The sequence below is a fragment of the Saccostrea echinata genome, unplaced genomic scaffold (genome assembly GCF_033153115.1).
Source record: "Saccostrea echinata isolate AGI-Se365-2 ecotype Australia unplaced genomic scaffold, CSIRO_AGI_Sech_v1 ptg000009l, whole genome shotgun sequence".
NCBI classification, from domain to species: Eukaryota; Metazoa; Mollusca; class Bivalvia; order Ostreida; family Ostreidae; genus Saccostrea; species Saccostrea echinata.
The window spans coordinates 1,574,128-1,594,352 of NW_026889758.1; the positions used below are offsets into that span (position 1 = coordinate 1,574,128).

The 20,225-nt window shown below is 33.9% G+C and overlaps 1 protein-coding gene across 1 annotated transcript in view; it reads left to right on the top strand.

Annotated features, from left to right (window-relative positions):
• Window positions 1-20,225, top strand: part of LOC133181572 (leucine-rich repeat-containing protein 49-like) — a 55,097-nt gene that overhangs the window by 17,990 nt on the left and 16,882 nt on the right. The window contains exons 6-12 of the mRNA XM_061316078.1: window positions 1,764-1,830; window positions 2,049-2,192; window positions 4,930-4,991; window positions 11,613-11,760; window positions 16,282-16,365; window positions 18,115-18,302; window positions 18,777-18,923. Of these exons, the coding sequence (XP_061172062.1) occupies window positions 1,764-1,830; window positions 2,049-2,192; window positions 4,930-4,991; window positions 11,613-11,760; window positions 16,282-16,365; window positions 18,115-18,302; window positions 18,777-18,923 (840 nt within the window). The remainder of the gene's footprint in view (window positions 1-1,763; window positions 1,831-2,048; window positions 2,193-4,929; window positions 4,992-11,612; window positions 11,761-16,281; window positions 16,366-18,114; window positions 18,303-18,776; window positions 18,924-20,225) is intronic.

Consider the following 20,225-nt stretch of genomic DNA (forward strand, 5'->3'; position numbering starts at 1 on the left):
TGAGGGTGCTCGTGTTAGGCAAAAACAGGTACAGCTCAGGGTGCTCCTGTTAGGCAAAAACAGGTAAAGCTCAGGGTGCTCAGGTTAGGCAAAAAAAGGTACAGCACAGGGTGCTCATGTTAGGAAAAAAAACAGGTACAGCACAGGGTGCTCATGTTAGGAAAAAAAACAGGTACAGCTGAGGGTGCTCATGTTAGGCAAAAACAGGTACAGCTCAGGGTACTCATGTTAGGCAAAAACGGGTAAAGCTCAGGGTGCTCATGTTAGGCAAAAACAGGTACAGCTGAGGGTGCTCTCATGTTAGGCAAAAACAGGTACAGCTGAGGGTGCTCATGTTAGGCAAAAACAGGTACAGCTGAGGGTGCTCATGTTAGGCAAAAACAGGTAAAGCTCAGGGTGCTCATGTTAGGCAAAAACCGGTACAGCTCAGGGTGTTCAGGTTAGGCAAAAACAGGTACAGCTCAGGGTTCTCTCATGTTAGGCAAAAACAGGTACAGCTGAGGGTGCTCATGTTAGGCAAAAACAGGTACAGCTGAGGGTGCTCAGGTTAGGCAAAAACAAGTACAGCTGAGGGTGCTCATGTTAGGCAAAAACAGGTACGGCTGAGGCTGCTCATGTTAGGCAAAAACAGGTACAGCTGAGGGTGCTCATGTTAGGCAAAAACAGGTACAGCTGAGGGTGCTCATGTTAGGCAAAAACAGGTACAGCTCAGGGTGCTCATGTTAGGCAAAAACAGGTAAAGCTCAGGGTGCTCATGTTAGGCAAAAACCGGTACAGCTGAGGGTGCTCAGGTTAGGCAAAAACCGGTACAGCTGAGGGTGCTCATGTTAGGCAAAAACAGGTACAGCACAGGGTGCTCATGTTAGGAAAAAAAACAGGTACAGCACAGGGTGCTCATGTTAGGCAAAAACAGGTACAGCTCAGGGTGCTCATGTTAGGCAAAAACAGGTACAGCTCAAGTAGCTCAGGTTAGGAAAAAACAGGTACAGCTGAGGGTGCTCATGTTAGGAAAAAACAGGTACAGCTGAGGGTGCTCATGTTAGGAAAAAACAGGTACAGCTGAGGGTGCTCATGTTAGGCAAAAACAGGTACAGCTGAGGCTGCTCATGTTAGGCAAAAACAGGTACAGCTGAGGCTGCTCATTTTAGGCAAAAACAGGTACAGCTCAGGGTGCTCATGTTAGGCAAAAACAGGTACAGCTGAGGCTGCTCATGTTAGGAAAAAAACAGGTACAGCTCAAGGTGCTCATATTGGGCAAAAACAGGTAATCTCAGGGTGCTCATTTAGGGTAAAAGGTACAACTCAGGTTAAAACAGGTACATCAGGGTGCTCATTTTTATCAAAATTAGGCACAGTTCATGGATGCTCATATAAGACAAAATTATTAGGTATAAATCTGGATGCTCATAGGCAAAAACAGGTACAGCCTTGTCTGAATTATGGTATTGTTTCTAGAAAACAATTCCTGTATGCAATATTTAGTGTGATCTTATAACTGTCATATTGTATAAGCATAAATTAAACATAAGAATAATGAAATTTATATGAAAGGATGTGTATGTTTCAGAAATATGTAGAATTCACATCTGAATCTTGTTAGGAACATTAAAACATCCAGTGGTTTTAAGCTGGGCCCATTCCTCATTCAGATATTTTGCAGCTTTTGTAAATGTCAGTGTCCAAGCCAAAGGTTTTCATAAAAAAGTGTTCAGTTGACTCTTAATGAAGAAAATAATTTATATTCTAGTCAATGCAATTTTCAGAATAAAGAAGATAGAAAACTTGGACAACTTAACAAAACTGGACGTGTTGGATCTCCATGGGAACCAGGTAACAATGACTTATATAGGTATTAAATATGCCAGCATGTATAAATTGTGTAGATAAGAATTCAAATCATGATGTTTTAGATTAGGTACTGGTATTCAGACTCAGACTCACTCACAAAGAGCTATGTAATTTATTGAGCTTTGTGAATAACAAGCTTATTGTGAGAATTTGACAGAAGTTTTAGTTTTTTAAAAATGTTCTGACTTAATTATTTTTAGATCACACTGATTGAGAATCTGAACCATTTAGCCGAGCTTCGGGTGCTGAATTTGGCTGGGAACCAGATCGTCAATGTGAACAATCTCATGGGGATGGACAGTCTGGCGGAACTCAATCTACGAAGAAACCGAATCAGAATGGTGGTATGTATGCTAGAATTAAAAAGGAAAAACACTTCGAAAAAACACCAATTGTGAGATAAGGGGTCGTGCACCAGTGAAAAATCACCAATTGTGAGATAAGGGGTCGGGCACCAGTGAAAAATCACCAATTGTGAGATAAGGGGTCGGGCACCAGTGAAAAATCACCAATTGTGAGACAGGGGTTGAGCTCTAGAAAAATTATTTGTCTATAGAATATCATGCAAACACCAAAGAGTAAAAATTAAACCATTTCAATATAGTTTAGAACAATTTTTGATACAAGTGGGTCTTCACTCCATTTTATTGAATCTGTATCAGTCATCAAATACATGTTTGAGTATAAATTAAATATATAGGGTTTTTTTTTTCAAAAACATGGAGCAAGGACCTGCTATACTTTAAAAGTATCTACACTTTTTATTACTTAACAGTAATTCTGGTTGTAACAGGCCATTTCATTGGCAGAAAAAAATTAGTTTACGTCATATAACCTGCATTGCCTACATCAAAATATGACTGACATCAAAAAATTTATCAACCCGCTGTATGTTGTTTTTAAATTTTGCATAATTTGGAGTCATTTTTTTTATTGGAAATTGTTTTCTTTTTTATACTACATGTCAGAAAATAAATTTATAAGGAGTAAATTTAATAGCTAACCAAGTTTTACTTGTATAACCTGGTGTGGAACAGTTTATGCTTTTTCATAAACTGCTTTGAGGTTTATAAAGTGTAAACTGTCCCAACCCAGGCTACTAGTATTAAATTCATTCATAAAGTATTAAATATCAAAAACAAAATTTAAGTGCCAATACTTGTTATTACATGTAGATGTGTCACTTAATGTTCCAAGTGACTGTCTCATTATTTAGGTTTAACCCTTGCAGAAAAAGGTATAATTTTTTTTTTGGCCATAGAATCATTTTTGCTGACAGAATTCTACATAAAATATTATTATTTTGCATTTTTTTTTTCATATACCTATAAATGATTTTTACAAAAATTTGCTGTAAATACTAATATATGAGACTTGACATTGGCTAATGCTTAACCTTTCATGTATAGTGAGAAAAACTTTCTTTTGCTTTCCCTCACATCTGGACAAAAAATGAAAGCAATGAAATGAAAATTTTCATTGTTTTGAAAATAAACAAAAATCTCCAAGTTTTGAGTTGATTCATTGATATTTCAGTAGGAATAATGGTAATTAAGTTGGGCAGATATAAAAAAGGGATGATCCATGTTTAATGTGCATCCTCCACCTTTGGGTAAACATAACTGAGAAATTGTAAAACTCGGGGCATAATGTTAGTAAATTTTACATACATGTAAATTGATAGGGCTTTTTATGTGCATAATGTTAACATGTAGATAAAATGTTATTGACAACTTTGAGTCAGTGTTATCTCCCTTTGTCAAGTAGTTTAGTTTAGTTATTGACAACTTTGAGTCAATGTTATCTTCCTTTGTTAGGAAGTTTAGTTTAGTTTAGTTATTGACAACTTTGAGTCAATGTTATCTTCCTTTGTTAGGAAGTTTAGTTTAGTTTAGTTATTGACAACTTTGAGTCAATGTTATTTCCCTTTGTTAAGAAGTTTAGTTTAGTTTAGTTATTGACAACTTGGATCAGTGTTATCTCCTTTTGTCAGGAAGTTTAGTTTAGTTATGGACAACTTTGAGTCAGTGTTATCTCCCTTTGTTAGGAAGTTTAGTTTAGTTTAGTTATTGACAACTTTGAGTCAGTGTTATCTCCCTTTGTCAGGAAGTTTAGTTTAGTTATTGACAACTTTGAGTCAGTGTTATCTCCCTTTGTCAGGAAGTTTAGTTTAGTTTAGTTATTGACAACTTTGAGTCAGTGTTATCTCCCTTTGTCAGGAAGTTTAGTTTAGTTTAGTTATGGACAACTTTGAGTCAGTGTTCTCTCTTTGTCAGGACGTTTAGTTATTGCAACTTGGATCAGTGTTATCTCCCTTTGTCAGGAAGTTTAGTTTGTATAGTATAATTGTACAGAGTAGGGAAGTACATGTATAATAAGGATTTTTTGAGATGGAGTGAAAGTATTTGTTTGTCTCTGTTGTCATTAAACCAGTGTAGACCAAAACCAAAGTTCTTTTATCAAATAATATTAAATTTCCATATTTCTGTATAAATACACACTGCCATTAGCATATTTAGTTCTGAACAAGCCTTCAATCCAATCTCACATTTATGAAACTTTTGATTTGACCATAACTGTTTGCCCAAATCACACAAATAAAAAAAAATTTACTGAATGACCTTCATATGACTTAGTTTACTCGGCTTTAAGTCTGAACTGATCTTTTAATTTTACTGAATAATGGAATGTATCTTCCATTGGGAGATAACACACTTTTATTAACAAACAGTACACACTAAAAAGCCTGTCCTGAGATATGTTCGCTATCCCAGGAATTTATGTCTGTCTGCTGTGAATTATCAGGGCTTAGATATGGCATATCGGTGTTGAGGTGCAACAATATCAGGGAATAAAAATGTAAATGTATCTGCAATTATGATTTCTGTTGAAGCTTTAAAGGAAAGAATAGATATGACATTGTCTTGTTTGTCCAAACCTTTGTGGGGGGTTAACCCACCACCCATGTATACTGGACTTTAATCAGTCCAGCACCCACCAAACATTGGTTGCTTCTTATTGATGTCACAAAGTTATACAGTTTCTAATCCTGTGGTATAATGTTGATTTTTGTCCTTTTAGCTTGATGTGGACAATTTACCAAGCCTACAGCGTCTCTTTCTCAGCTTCAACGATATTTCTAGGTAAGACAAATTAATATCTTAATATTTAATCACAGGTTTATCTAGATCTGATACAAGGCAGATAAGATAGCTTTATTTAATCTGCTCATCCATTAATCTGTCAGGATTAAATCACAGTCAACCAATTTACAGCATTTATTCATTGACTTTTTTTTGGTCAATTGTTTTTAATCATACAAAACACAGCCATAGTAATCTTCATCAGGATATCATCTTAAAAGCTGGGAAAATGTTAGATCCTCCCCATTTGTAACATTACATACTTGATCCTTGCCTGATATTTAAACTGGATTTTTTTTTAGTCCATGCAGTTCTATCACTTTTTTTGTTAGAATATTAACCTTCATTTTCAATTCATTCATTTATGAATTTGAATAACATCAGATAGTCATTGAAATGTAATGCAGTAGATGCTATGTGTACTTTAAATTATCTGGCAAGATTAGAAGATTCTAGTCTATTTTTCGGGGGTGGGGGGGTGGGGTGGGGGGTCTGATAAACTACTTTAGAAATTTGTGCCTGAATATTTTTCAGGGATGATGTTAATTAAAAATCTTAATAGCAGTGTATGTGATACTTTTTTTTTTTAATATTCAAATAAGACCCAAAGGTTACCTCACTATTAACTGCTCAAGAAACTTTAAATCAATTCCTTTAGAGAAGTTTGTCATTCAAGGTCACAGTCTGTAATGAATATTTTTCATCTTAGACCATCAATTGAGTTTGTGTAATTATACATTCTAGCTTAAGATCTTTCTAACACAGTAATGGTCGTTCTTTACAATGACAAGTCTGTTTCTCCAAGTGCCAACATAAACAAAGAAAATCAAAGAATACAAAGTTCTGAAAGTCATTATGCTACATTTTTCCTTTAAATGTCTAGAAACCTGAAAAATAAGGTTGATTCAGTAATGGCTGTGTACAGGTGTATTCAGCTATAAACATTGTTCTTTAGAATTTTAATTGCACCAAAAGTTGTTTTTAATTATGCATAATAAAGGAGTGTCTCAGAATTTTAAAGGACGCTTTTTGCATTTGCTACACAAACAAACTGATATCTTGTATTGTCAAGACCTTAATCTGACTAAAGCTATAGAAAATATGATCATAAACTCATAAAGGTTTTATTGGATAGTTGGTCACTGTACACACACTCTAAGGTGATATGACGAGGTCATATATTACCGATTTCTTACATCTCGCTGACTTATGAGATGGTTTTCTGGAGTATTTGGTTGTTATATTGAGACTTACCGGAATGAATATGGTTAAGTTCAGTGTGAAGATGAGGCGTAGTAAGAGTTTTCTGAAGGTGGATATAGACAGTGACTTAGATGTACAGGGTGTTAGCTTCAACATGGGGAGGTCACAGCGACCAGAGACAGCATGTAAACATCGTACCCCTGTCCTCTCGTTTCGCAGTAGGACCATCATAAATGATCTAGGCTCTAGATGCAGGTAAAGTGACAGAATTCAACTATTCAACAATTGAAAATTATAATGGACCTAAATATATACTGGTATTTTGTTCCTTTGAGAAGTCATTTAGCGGAGACCTATGTTGACCACATATTTGACTCCAGGCACATGTTTGTTGCTTGATTTTGCCTATAATCAAGTTAATTTTATTTCAAACTATGATAGCTGTATTTTTTGTTTCATTTTGCTGTACCGTGCATATGAAAATTACAGGATACAATTTGTAGAAGAAATTTGCAAAATTTTATTCAAATGTAGTTCCTGTTTATATTTCTTTTATGATTTTTGTACTTTGCCATAGAAATATCAAAATTTAGTTAAATAACAATGACTTTCTCAGTAGAATCTCATTTTTGTTTATCATATTACCTTTTATTTTGTGTGTCAAGTTTATTTAGCATGTATTTTATACAGGTTAATGCAACTTTTTTATGGATTATTTAAGAAATAATGTATCATTTTTAAACATCTATCGGGATATAAATACGGGTTAGTCACGAGATCAAATTCCATAAAGCCCGAAGGGCTTTATAGTAAATTTGATTTCGTACCAACCCGTATTTATATCCCGATAGATGTTTAAAAATGATACATTATTACTTATATTTACATTTATGACTTATTCATATTTTATATTTTCCTGATTATAATCTTTAACGTGTGAAATGTTTTATTTTTCAAACTCAACGGTACGTATTTGATCCATTGATTGCGCGTCGACCCCTTATGACGTCACTGAGAAATTACGTTGAACGTTTATGACGCGAGGAACCCGTGTTCATACGGATATAGGTACGCGTTGCTTTTAATAGTGTTATATGAAAGAAAACATTTGCAAATGTATATATTTTTAATATATTGTTAGTAAAGCATAAAAAGGTCTTTAATAAGCTACGTAAATGCACAGGTGGCAAACTTACCTATTGATATACATTAGTGTCTATTTTATATTAATGAGTTAAACACTTCGTAACTGATTTTTGTTGTCAATATTGACCACTCACTGCTAATCTTAACTGTTTTATTTCTATATAGAAGTCTTAATGCCTTTTAAATGGAATTTTGCAGGCTTTATTTGTAAAGCATTTAAAACATATCAAATTATATCAAACATTGAAGTTCTGTGTTTATGAAAACAGCACATTGACTCAAATTAAAACACTTAACACAACCTCTGTTTTCAATGAAGGATTTTAACAACTTGAAGGTTTTGGAGTTGTTAAAGTTATTTTTTTTTAAAAGTGTAGGGAATATAAAAATATTGAGGTCACTCAAAAACGTTAATTGTTGTAAATGAAATAGGTATTTAAAACTAAATATGGTCTGTATCTCAAACTTGAGAGCTTTTCACTGAGAAACAACACACCAGGGACTTAATGAATAAAATCTGGGGCTTGTTTTAAGGAATTAAATATCCACATCCAGAAATTGACAGACAGCACCACACAGGGTCAATTGTCAATATTTTAGTTTACGAAGGAAATTCTGGCTGGAGTATTTAAGCTGATCTTGTAATCTTACATACAACCATGGTAGGGAAAAATGAGATCTTAGTTTGGAACAGCGAGGGAGAAAATGATCTGGGTGTCTGGTGTGTTTGTTGTTACAGGGAATCAATGCTGTCACCAGGATTAAGATTGTATGCTGTATGAGAAGATATTGTAGTTTGTTGAAAATTTCACAAATCTCCAACAATTGATCCTCAAAATAAGGACTTATCATTTGTGGATATGTTCACTTAGCTGCATTAAAGTTTGCAGACTTTGATATTATTCAAACTGTTTTAACATGTGCCATTTGTAGTCGCTTTTCAAATCACTCTTTGGCCAATGGAATTATATCTCTGCAAGTAGTTCTAGAACATTTGGATTTATGTAAACTGCCGACCATTTTTTTAATTTATTAAGGATTGATTTTATATGTCAGGTTTTTTTTTACCCCAGACAGTGTTTGGAATTTGTATTTTACTTCCTTTTTTTCAGACAGTAAACAGGCAATGGAAAAAAAATGTCTATTTATTGCAGAGATTTTGATAAATTTCTGACCCATGCAGTGCTAAAATTGCAAAACTTTGATATTGTTTAGTTGTTGACTTAGTTTTTAGTTGTACATGTATATGCACAGGGGTAGCCTTAAATATACTCTAAATTGAGTCTTTTCTATTATTTTGTCAATAATTGTTTATTTGTTTTGCTTTCAAATGTAAATATTTCTATCAAAGGAAACAAATTTGCTGAGATGTTGGGGAACCTTTCACTTAGTCTTGTGTAAATTTGTCTGTCTGTAAATAATGTGTGTGTTTAGATAATACAAAGTAAACTTTTCTCATTGATTTCTTGGTAAATAGTGACATTTTCCATTTTGTCCGTTCATTTGTTATTTGATGTCTTGGTATGGTAACTGTGCCTGGGATCTTAACCACAGAAAACCTATCCAGTAGTTTGCCCAGTACAGAAAAGAAAAATGTGATGTCTTAGGAAAGGAAGTGTTTGTTTACAGACAAAATTCAGGATTAGTGATGATATAAGCTGGACTTGTTTCTGATCGAGTTAGCAATCTCTGAGAGAATGTGGCATTACAGAACGTACCGAGATAAAAAGCTCAATCGCTCATCTCAATAGTGAGTTCTCCGATTTCTTGGATTTATTTAAGTTTTAGAGTTGCAGAATGCCTTGAGGTTTCGAGGATTACATAATGTACATGTTTAAAACACTTGTTAACTTAATTCTTTAATTTGTTCAAATACCTCTTTGATGAATCCTAGCTGTTATATGAATTTGCATATTATTTTTTATGTTCAAACTTGATTATAGGAACTTTGATATAAGGAAGTGAGAACTTCAATTTTATAGCATGGATTGTTCAATTATAGTGAACTGATCAGAGATTTGAGATTATTTTTGAGTTGGTGAGGCATTGTTATCCTTAACGAGGTTGGATCCTGATATTAAAAGTCTTAAACTTTTTTTGTCAAGTATATTTTTAGTTTCTACACACATAGCTTAATTAAAAATCAAAACAAAAAATGGGGGTCAGTATGCTTCTTTCGGCGCTACAATACATTTAATTTGACCTTTTTGCACTGATATTTGTGTCTTAATCAAAAATCACATCTTCGACGTTTTCCCTCCAAAGTTTTTATCCAAATAAATCATGGGACAAAATAAACTATTAGTCTATTTAAAAAAAGACGCATTAAAATTGTGACGAAGAAAAAGTTTTAAATTGCTTCGCATAATGAATTATTTGACCTTTCTGCACTCACAAAATGTGATTTTTCTGGCATTAAAAATTTAAAAAGCAAGAAAATTATTTTAAAGTCTTAAACTTTTGCTGAATTTAAGCAGATTGATCAAAGTTATCATATATTCAGAAAAGAAAAACAAAAGTGGGGGTCTATGATCTAAATTTTTAGATATTACTAAAAAAGTGTTAATTTTATGTTAAAATTGGCTCAATTTTTTCCTGGACTTTCGGAATATATTTACTATATTTGTCACAATATAATGAAAGAATTCATAAGAAATAATTTATTAGATATTTCAGAGCCAGCATAAAACATTTCACTGCAAAAAACAGCTCTATGTGCAACCAGCATGGAAAAATAGTAATCTAAACTTAACAGTACTGTATATATTTCAAAAGGGAAAAATTGATCATTTTCTTCTAAAAAACCTTCTGCCACAAAATATAGTTCCTGGCTTAATCCTATTTTAATGGAATTTCATCGCGGTTTTTTCATTGGATATAGTTTAATTTGCAATGTAGAATCCAGATTCAATGTTAGAACATAAAAATGATGCAGAATTTTAGAAATAAAGGTCCTGACCAAAATCTGCTCAAAAGCTCAGGATCGAACCTCCTTAAACAATTTCTTCATAATTATATAAATATAAGTACACGTATATAGTTATATTTCAATAGACTATTACAGTAAAACTTGTCTAGTCCGGACACCACTGATTCCATAAAAATTTCCGGGATTAGACATTTAACATTCCAGATTAGATAACATTTTAAACAATTGAATTTACTAAAAAGGACTTAAAGTTTACATCATATTTAGCAAGATTTCAGAATCACAACATCCAAATTAGACAAATTTAACTGTATTATTATAATTACTGTTGAACTTTGGTGTCTTGAACATTGACATCTCAGAACTATGGAGTCGTCCGCGTGGCGCAGTGGTTAGAGCATCTGCTCCAGAGTCGCTGAGTAAGGAATTGATCCTTATGTCGCGGGTTTGAATCCCACTGTGGGACGTGGAGACTGGTCTTTCGGATGAGACCGTATAAACCGAGGTCCCATGTCGCAGTAGGTGCTGGCACGAAAAAGAACCCTAACTGTTCAATGGCCCTCAGTACCGAGTGCAGGTCAAAATTTGCAGCTCTCCACCGACAATTGGTGGTGTCTCCATATGAGAGAAAAATTCTTGAGAGGGACGTTAAACAACAAACAAACAAACAAAACTATGTGGAAGTGATTTTGGAAGTCCCAAGAAATTTTTTTAAGCATTTTACCCTCAATATCTTGTATTTCTGGATATCTTGAATTTTTTTCTTGGTTCCATTGAGTTTTTACTGGAGGCTTTATCATATTTAACAGTCTATCTATATGTGTATTGCGTAAGTACAGTTACATACTAAACTTTAGAGCACACAGACGTGAGAATGTCCACCATTACACTTCTATTACTGTCATAAAGAACTTCATAAAAACATCACCAGGAATTCTTTATTTTACCAGAGTTATATAATAATATTATGTTCACTTCATATGGTTATTAAATATACAAAAGGCTGAATCCAATATCATATGGCTGCTATCTCTAAAGTTCTTTAGCTTTTCAATGAAATTTCATATGATAACTTTCTTTAACTTTTAAAAGACCACTATCAATTTTGAGGTCAAAAGATCAAAGGCCAAGGTCAAAATTAAAGAATCTTTACTTTCACTTACATTATTACAGTGATCATTTCTATTTTTGATGACAGCCAGGGTTATAGTGATCACTCCAGATTAGAGTTTTGAGGACACATCATTTTTCTACTTTCAGTTTTGAGGAAACGTTACGACGATCATTTTTCTACTTTCAGTTTTGAGGACACCTTGTTACGACGATCATTTTTCTACTTTCAGTTTTGAGGACATCTCCTCCCTGTCTGACTCCACGAGTTTGTCTGAGATTTCGCTCGATGGGAACCCGATCACACAGGAGCAGTACTACAAACAGATTGTACTGAGGCAAATGCAGCAGCTTAAGCAGCTGGATATGAAGAGAGTCACGGTAAGCGAGGGGCATATGTGTGTTCTGACAAGATCAGGGGGTGGATCTTATATTGCGTTAGAATAATGGATTTGGGATTTTTTTAACCAATCAAAACTTTTGGAGCATTCTCCTTCCGGTCATGCTCAGATTGACCAACAATCATTATTTTCTCTAATTAATTAGTTGTATTATAATTAGGATAGGACTATTACTAAACATGTATTTTAGCAGAATTTATATTTTTGTGTCCAACATGATTTTTGTGCTAAAATGATTGATCACAACCAGAATTTGAATTTACATGATATGAAGAATGTGAACACAAACAACTATTGGACTAATTATTATGTGTAATACAGATTTAGTCAATCTGAAAACTCTTGAATAAGAAGTGACATACTTCTAGTTGTATATTTTATAATAAGTCTTCGAACTGTGTTTGATTTCCATGTAAGGTTCTAAGATTTTTTTTTCCAAAAAAAATTAATCTTTAGATTATCTAAATTAAGTGCAGCAGGTAGTTTTTTTTTTTTTGGGGGGGGGGGGGACCAAATGTTATCTCTTTTTTCTTGTCAACTAAATCATGAACTTCTTACTTTTTGTACTCTTTTATTGTTTTATTATCAATAAATTTAAATGTTATTCAAAACTCTGTTATAAAAAGTTTATTCATAAAATATAAGGGGAATGACTTGATTTTCATTTTACAACTCGAAAACTAGTTATTCCCCCTTGCAATAAAACTGTTTTACCTATTGAGGTGGTGCCTGATAATTAAAGATTAATATTTTTTGACCTTACATTTGTTATCTTGATACAAATTACTCTTTAAATCCAGGATGTTTGATTGGAGGTACAATGATAAGATTAAATTTGAAAAGATTTTATTGATTCCAAATCTAGCTAAGATTTTATTGATTCCAAATCTAGCTAAGTGATATTTCCTTTAAAGTCCCTGTCATTAAATATAGAACAGGTTCCTCAATGTGTTTCAGCAGCACCAGATAAACGCCCAGATTTTGCCCAAGATTGCAGCACCCAAGCCCTGCGATCCAACAGCGCGTAGAGCATTCGCGCCACGCCCACTGTCTTGTAGCGACACCAATCTCCTTCAGCTAAGGGGGAGGGTCCTCAATCTAAACATCCTGGTACCTTTTGTATGTCATTACTTTCCTCTCCTGGGCACCAAACTGTCACTTTTTATGTTTGAGTTACATATACAGTACTAATCCAAGTCATTTATTTTTAGCTCTTCTGAGCCAAAGGCTCAAAGAGCTAATGCTATGGCCATTTGTGCGGTGTGCGGTGTGCGTAAACTTTTTAGAATATGGGCCATAACTCAAGAACCCCTTGGCCAATTATTGTCAAATTTGTCACAGGGTATCCTTGGCCCAAGGGCTCCCTTTTATACTAAAACTGGGGTTGTGACCCTTTAACAAGGGGAGATAATTAGGAAAATAGAAAAAAAAGTACTGGTTGCTAAAAAATCTTCTTCTCAAGAACCACTGGGCAGATTATCACCAAACTTACACAAAAGGATGAGGATATGTTGTAGATTAAAATTTGCACGGGGATTTACCCTGGGGCAAAGGGCGTGGTCTCAAGGTCACTTCAAAGTTGACCAAAAATTACATTTTATTAAAATGTTGATATTTTGCTTACTATAAGGACTAGGATCATCAAATATTGTCAGTTGGTGCATCTAAGGACCTCATATCATGTTGACTCAAAAGTAGGTCACGGTGACCTACTTTTTAAATTTTGCGACCATTCTTTTTCAAAATGATTTAGAGGCATATTTTGAACAATTTAAGGCCTATGATCATCAAACTTTGTCAGTTGATGCATCTTGGGTCCTCAAAGTACGTCAACTAAAAAGTAGGTCACCTTGACCTACTTTTTGAATTTTATGGCTAATCTTTTTTAAAACAATTAAGGTCATTAATTTGAATACGGGGAGGCTTAGAATCATTAAATCTTGTAAGATGATGCATCTTGGGGCCATAAAACATATTTATTAAAAAGTAGGTCACAGTGACCTACTTTTTGAACTTTGCAGGCATTCGATTTCAAAGTGTTTTAGAGGCATAATTTGGACATTTTAAGTCCTATGATCATAAAACTTTGTAAGTTGATGCATCTTGGGTCCTAAAAAAAGGTCAACTGAAAAGTAGGTCACCGTGACCTACTTTTCAATTTATATGACTATAATTAAATATTTCAGGTACTAATTGGCTTAGAATCATCAAACTTTGTCAGTTGATGCATCTTGGGTCTTTGGAGTAGGTCGACTAAAAAGTAGGTCACCGTGACCTACTTTTGAAAATTTATGGCTTTAATTAGATATTTCGGATACTAATTGGCTTAGAATCATCAAACTTTGTCAGTAGATGTGTCATGGGTCTTCGGAGTAGGTCGACTAAAAAGTAGGTCACCGTGACCTACTTTTGGAAAATTTATGGCTTTAATAAAATATTTCGGGTACTAATCGGCTTAGAATCATCAAACTTTGTCAGTTGATGCATCTTGGGTCCTTGGAGTAAAACAATTGAAAAGTAGGTCACTTTGACCTACTTATAAAATTTTATGATTATAATTTTAAAAAACATTTTAGGTATTAATTGGCTTAGAATCATCAAACTTAGTTGATGGGTCCTCAGAGAATGACAAGTGATAAGTAGGTCATCATGACCAACTCTCAGGTACTAATTGGCATAGAATCAGCTTGGGTTCTCAGAGTGTGAATTGGAATTTCAAGGGTTTATGTAAATATACAGGATACTTCAAAGCTTCAAACCGTTCATGGTAGCTCAGTCGGTAGAGCGCTCGCTCCGTGATCGGGAGGTCGTGAGTTCGAATCTCGGCCGCGACAGACCCAAGTCGATAAAATGGGTAGCAACTGTTCCTTCGCCATGCGCTCGGCAATTTGAAGTGAAAGTTGCGGGTCTTTCGGATGAGACCTTAAAAACCGAGGCCCCGTGTCACGGCAGGCGCTGGCACGATAAAGATCCCTCACTGCTCAATGGCCCTGAGTGCCGAGTAAAGGTCAAAATTTGAAGCCCTTCACCGGTATATGGTGACGTCTCTATATGAGTGAAAAATTCTCGAATGGGACGTAAAACAACATACAATCAATCAATCAAAGCTTCAAAGAAGTGATAGGTTGTACAGTTTATCAGAAGAGCGATTCAAGGCCCATGGGCCTCTTGTTTATTGTGGTCAGGGAAAAAATGGTACAATAGATAAACACTGATTGATATCAGTGGCAGATCCAGGATTCTTTAAAAGGTGGGGGGGGGGGGGCATCTTAAAAACCTCAGTGGGGGGACTAGGGGGTGAAGTCTTTGGAAGCTCCCAGGTTTTAGGTCTTTTTTGAATAGTTCTGTAACTTATTTAGCTAAACATTATAAATGATAAAAGCAATATACTTATTTAATTATCTACACTAAATTTTGGGTCACTAAAGTGGGGAGTAGGCCCCTTGGGCCCCCCTCTAAATTTGCTACATGGCTGGATATCACTCCTCCTATGAGTCATGAGGACATCAGGAATCTTTTATTTCTTGTCTTATTACATAAGTCATTTGTAAAAAAAATAAAGTGAAATCAAAGACTATAACTCTAAGAGCTCTGCTGCCTAAAGTCTTTATTTTTAAACTCAATGGAAGCGTATTTTAATAATCTTTTTGCTATTATATATTTGCGTGTACTAGCCAATATTGAATAGTCAAATGAAAAAAGAAAAATTTAAACAGAGAGAAAGATAGACAATTTTTTGTCTCTTTTGGGTGAATATTTTAAGTATGCTAAAAGTGCTGTTAGATCTAGGAAGCTCTTCTCTACTAATTTCACATCAGGCTGTTCAGTGGCCCTAAAATTCCTAAAAAAAAAAATTCTTATCTTTTTTTTTAATTTTGCTAAAATTCCTTTAAAAATATTGAATTAAATGAGAAATCCTAAAAATCCCCTAATTTTTCATGTCAATTCCTATTTTTTTATATACCGTATATTTCTGCTCAAGCAATTTTGAAAATTAATGCATTCATACAAAATGTTTGCAATTTGTATGCAGATTATGCAGTGAAAGGCAGTTGACCAGTGTGTATCATGTCAATATGCCCTTCCTGTACTTAAGTTATAAAATTCCTAAATTTAGCCTTAAAATTTCTTAATGTTATCCTTAAAATTTGTCCTAATTTTTTGTCAAAAATGTGCTGGACAGCCTGTCACAACTTCACAGCAGAATCAATGATCATCCATACACAATGCTGCTTAAAACTCTCATTCATACTTCAAATTAATAAGGCTTAGGAATTTTACCAGTGATTTTGTATCCAAATGGAGAAAATTAATTTGCCATGTAATTTAAAAGTTACATGATATTGGCACATTAAAAGGAAGTTTCCCCCAAAAATTGAATTTGTAAAATTTCTGATAAAGCAATTGATAAAGGCATTTTGTATGGAAACAGCATGTGTTTGGTATATTTTTTTCACAATTTAAATCAATTGGTTAATGATCATTCTTTGTTGTGTTTTAGGAGGAGGAGCGCAGAATTGCCCTCGTCATGGCACGCAAGGAGGAAGAGAAAAAGAGGGAGTCAAGCAGGACTAATATTATGAAGGTCAGTTCCATAGGGTCTTAATATATCATTTGACCAAAACAGTCCTGTTAGCAATGCCCACTATTTTGACCAGTTTTCAAGCATTGATAGGACTAAACACCTTATAGGTGTGTATATTTTGTGTCGTATTTATCAATGTAGAATGAAGTGGGAAAAACTTGATTCCTTGTAAATAAATCAATCATTTTTTATAAATAATGACTCAATTTCATTGTCATTTATCAACAAATTCATTTGTCATAGACTTTTCTTTCAGTAATACAGAGTTATCTCTCTTTGATTGTTTCTATTTTCCCCCTCAGATGGTACAAACACCTGACCGCCCGCCTGGAGGGGTATAGTCAATTTTTGTAGCAATATCAGCCTTTTTTCTTCAGTTATGAACTAGCTTAGATAAACCTGTCTTTTTTAATGCTAACTAAAACATATTAGAACATTGAAATTAAATTTTAACAAATGCATGTTTACCATACATTATTTCTGTGGTTTTAGAAAAAATATAATGATACTAGGTTTATTCAAATGAACTCTCAATAATTTCTAGTGGATTTTAAACCTTTAAAAGATTCTTCTAACTCCTGTATTTTTTTTCTTCTTTTTTTTATCATCATTTAATTTTTACATATAGATATTTTTTTTAGGAATTTTATTAATTTGTGACCATGAAACTAAAAAGTTTTGAACACTTAAAAAAAAATCACATAAGTTCATGAAACATATTGAAGGGTCAATACATGTGTATTCTTGCTATTTGCTTCAATGGTGAAATGATAATAAATTCTGTGGGGATTTGACTCTAAAATAAATTTGTTAAATGTTGTGGTCTTTCTTCTTTTGAACTTTATTTGATTGTGAAAGGTGAAGGTTTGGTTTGAAAGTTTAAGGCTGAATCCAGACAAGCATTAAAGCTTTTTTTCTAACTGGGGTTTTTTAGTGAGTAATATGTGAATGCCTGGGAGAAGAACATGATTATCCTACACATGCAGATGTAGTAATGCTTCCTAATTTTTAACCAGTATGTGTAACAGGCTAGTGAAATTAGAATATTTGATATGTTTCTAATTTTTAATTCTTGATGAAAAAACACCTTAATCCCCAAAAACTAAGCACTTAACCCCAGAATTGCATAAAAAGTGTTTCAAGTAGCAATCATTGCTTATTGCTCCCCTCCCCTCCCCCCAAGGGATCAAGAATTGGGGATGGGTGATATTGTTTTTGGTCTGTATGTTGATTTTTCTGCTTTCAATTTTGCCCAGTAAAAAATTTGGGCATTTGTATGATAATCTCTGAAATCTGTAACACATAAATCTCAAGTTGAAGGTCAAGGCTATATGTTCAAGGTTATATGAGGAGGTGAAAGGTCATATATGTATTTTCCATTATATGATTCTGGAGTTGGTAGTAGGGTTGTTTGTTTCACAGGCACTTTTTGTTTATGAACTTGACGTTTTACTTCATCGGTAGATAATTTATTTGAGATGCTGACTACATGCCTTTGTCTTTTATATGGTTGAGGGAATGATTTAGTATATCTGTTCGTACACATTCTAGATGAATCAATGCTTAATAACATATTTATTTAATAGCTAAACAGCATGTGTTTTTAAAACAATTAATGGTTAAAAAACCTAGGTTGTGTTCGTTTGTTAAAAATACTTATGTTAATTTTAATATCATGTACTGTGTGTGAATTCACTGTTTGATGTCCTTTGCAAAATCAATTTTAAATCCGGTAATTCTTAAATACAGGAGAAGAAACGTCTTGCCATTAACAATGCCAAGCGACAGTGGGAAGTGATGCAGGGCTCCATGATGAATCGGACCGGAAAACTCGTCAAAATGCCAGAGCTGTACGCCAACCATGTAGGTTCTGTCTCTAACTCAGACCTGATTTCTCCATCCAATGAGGAAAACTTAGAGGTTGAGTCCATACACAGGTGAGCAGATTTATTTACCAAGATCTTGGGGGGGGGGGGGGGGGGGCATGGGTCAAATTTAAAGATGTAGGTTGAAATCCCACTATCTTAATTTTTCATGAATTCTGGACTTAACATATTTATGACAACACAGAGCATATAGTAACATTCCTAAATAGGAGGATTGTTATGGAAATGGATTTAATTATATTGCTTTGTTTTGTCACTTATAAGTTTAGGTAGTTGACAGAGGAAAATGAAAAATCATAAAAATTAAATACGGTAAACATATTATTTTTCCTCCCATAATTAATATGCAACTAAAAACACAAAGGATCCGAGATCAGAGGCTTTGAGTGAACTTGTTCATTTATTTTACTTCAAGTACTTTCATGATAAATACACTTAGAAATAAAAGTAAAGTTTTGTGCATACATTTCTTGTTCCTGTAACAGTTATGTGGAAAATCATTGAAGTATAATTCCTATTTTTCAGTGAGTCCAAACAGAGCAGTCGGGGAGGATCTCGTCCGAGCAGTGCTCAGAGTACGGCCGATGAGAGGCCCCGCACGGGGAACTTAGTTCAGCAATTCAAATCTGAGGCCCAGAAACCTGGCCAACTCAAGGAAACCATGATATTTGGGTGAGTATTCAATTCATTTATAAGTTCTATTGTTTTTTTCAGCAAAGTCTCAACAAAACTTTTTTCATATAGTCATTCATTTAGAGTTACCTTTCCCCAGACAAAAGACAGGATAGAGAGTATATCAGACACAGAATCTAAGCAATGTTTTTCCCAGAAGTGATTTCTAAGACTATCCAATAGATATATCATGTTTGCACTAAATAATTTTTTAAGAAAAATTCATAAAATTTGAAGGAAAAAAGTTGAAGAATCCTTTTTCTTTATAATGTAGTAATGTAGTGACTGGTGAGTTTTATTTCAGGTGTAAAATAAACATGTTGTTGTTTCTTGATTATTTTACACCTGACTTAATTAGGTTCTGTCTATAGAAACTACTTATCGGTAGATCACTGTTGATATTTTGCTTATGAAAAAAAACAAAAAGAAAAAAGGTTTAAAAAGCTCATATTTAACACAAATATTGCTTTTGGCCTTTAGTTTGTTTCGTGACCTTGAACCAGGGTTAACTGGACTAGATGCTTCAGATGGATTTAAATCTCCAGGATTTTATCATGATTTTCTGTACCAGGTTTTTTTTCCTTTTTACCTAAATTAAGGATATTTGGCTTGAACATGTTGAAGGTGCATGCATCACCAAAAGAAGACCTCTGTATCACCTTGACCTGGAATTAATTTGAGGGCAGAAATATTTTATAGTGTACTTAAAAACATTCTAGTTGGTATATATATATATGTGTTGAATATAGATCATATAATTATATGTCTCCTCCATGAAATGCAGTATACCTGAAGATAAAATATACACCATTTAATGCTACAGATGTAAATATTTTCCTTGACTTTTAATTGTAAACAGTAGAGCTACAGCCTTGTCAGAGACCTCTGGTTCCTGAGTTACTTTAGTGCAATGTTTGTTAAAAATTATTAATTGGTATTCCTTTAAGGGTGTCAGGTGTCTGTACCAATGAATTGTATTAAATGTATGTATAACAGCATGCTTAAAATTGAGTTAAAATTTTGGAGGAAAACGTAAAAATTTTGAATTTTTTAAAACATTTTCTTTAATATTGATGGAAAAGTAATCTAGATATATTTGCTGAGTATAATTTATCTATGTCTACCCTCTGTCTGACAAGAGTTAACCTGGCCATTTTCTGTCCCAATAAATCCTATAATGAATTCTGCCAGTCTCACTAAGCATTGCTGTAGAGAGTACATTCCTGCATGAAATAATCTGAGAGACAGTCAGCTTCAATAATTAATGTGGATAAACAATGAGATGACGCCGATAGCTGAATT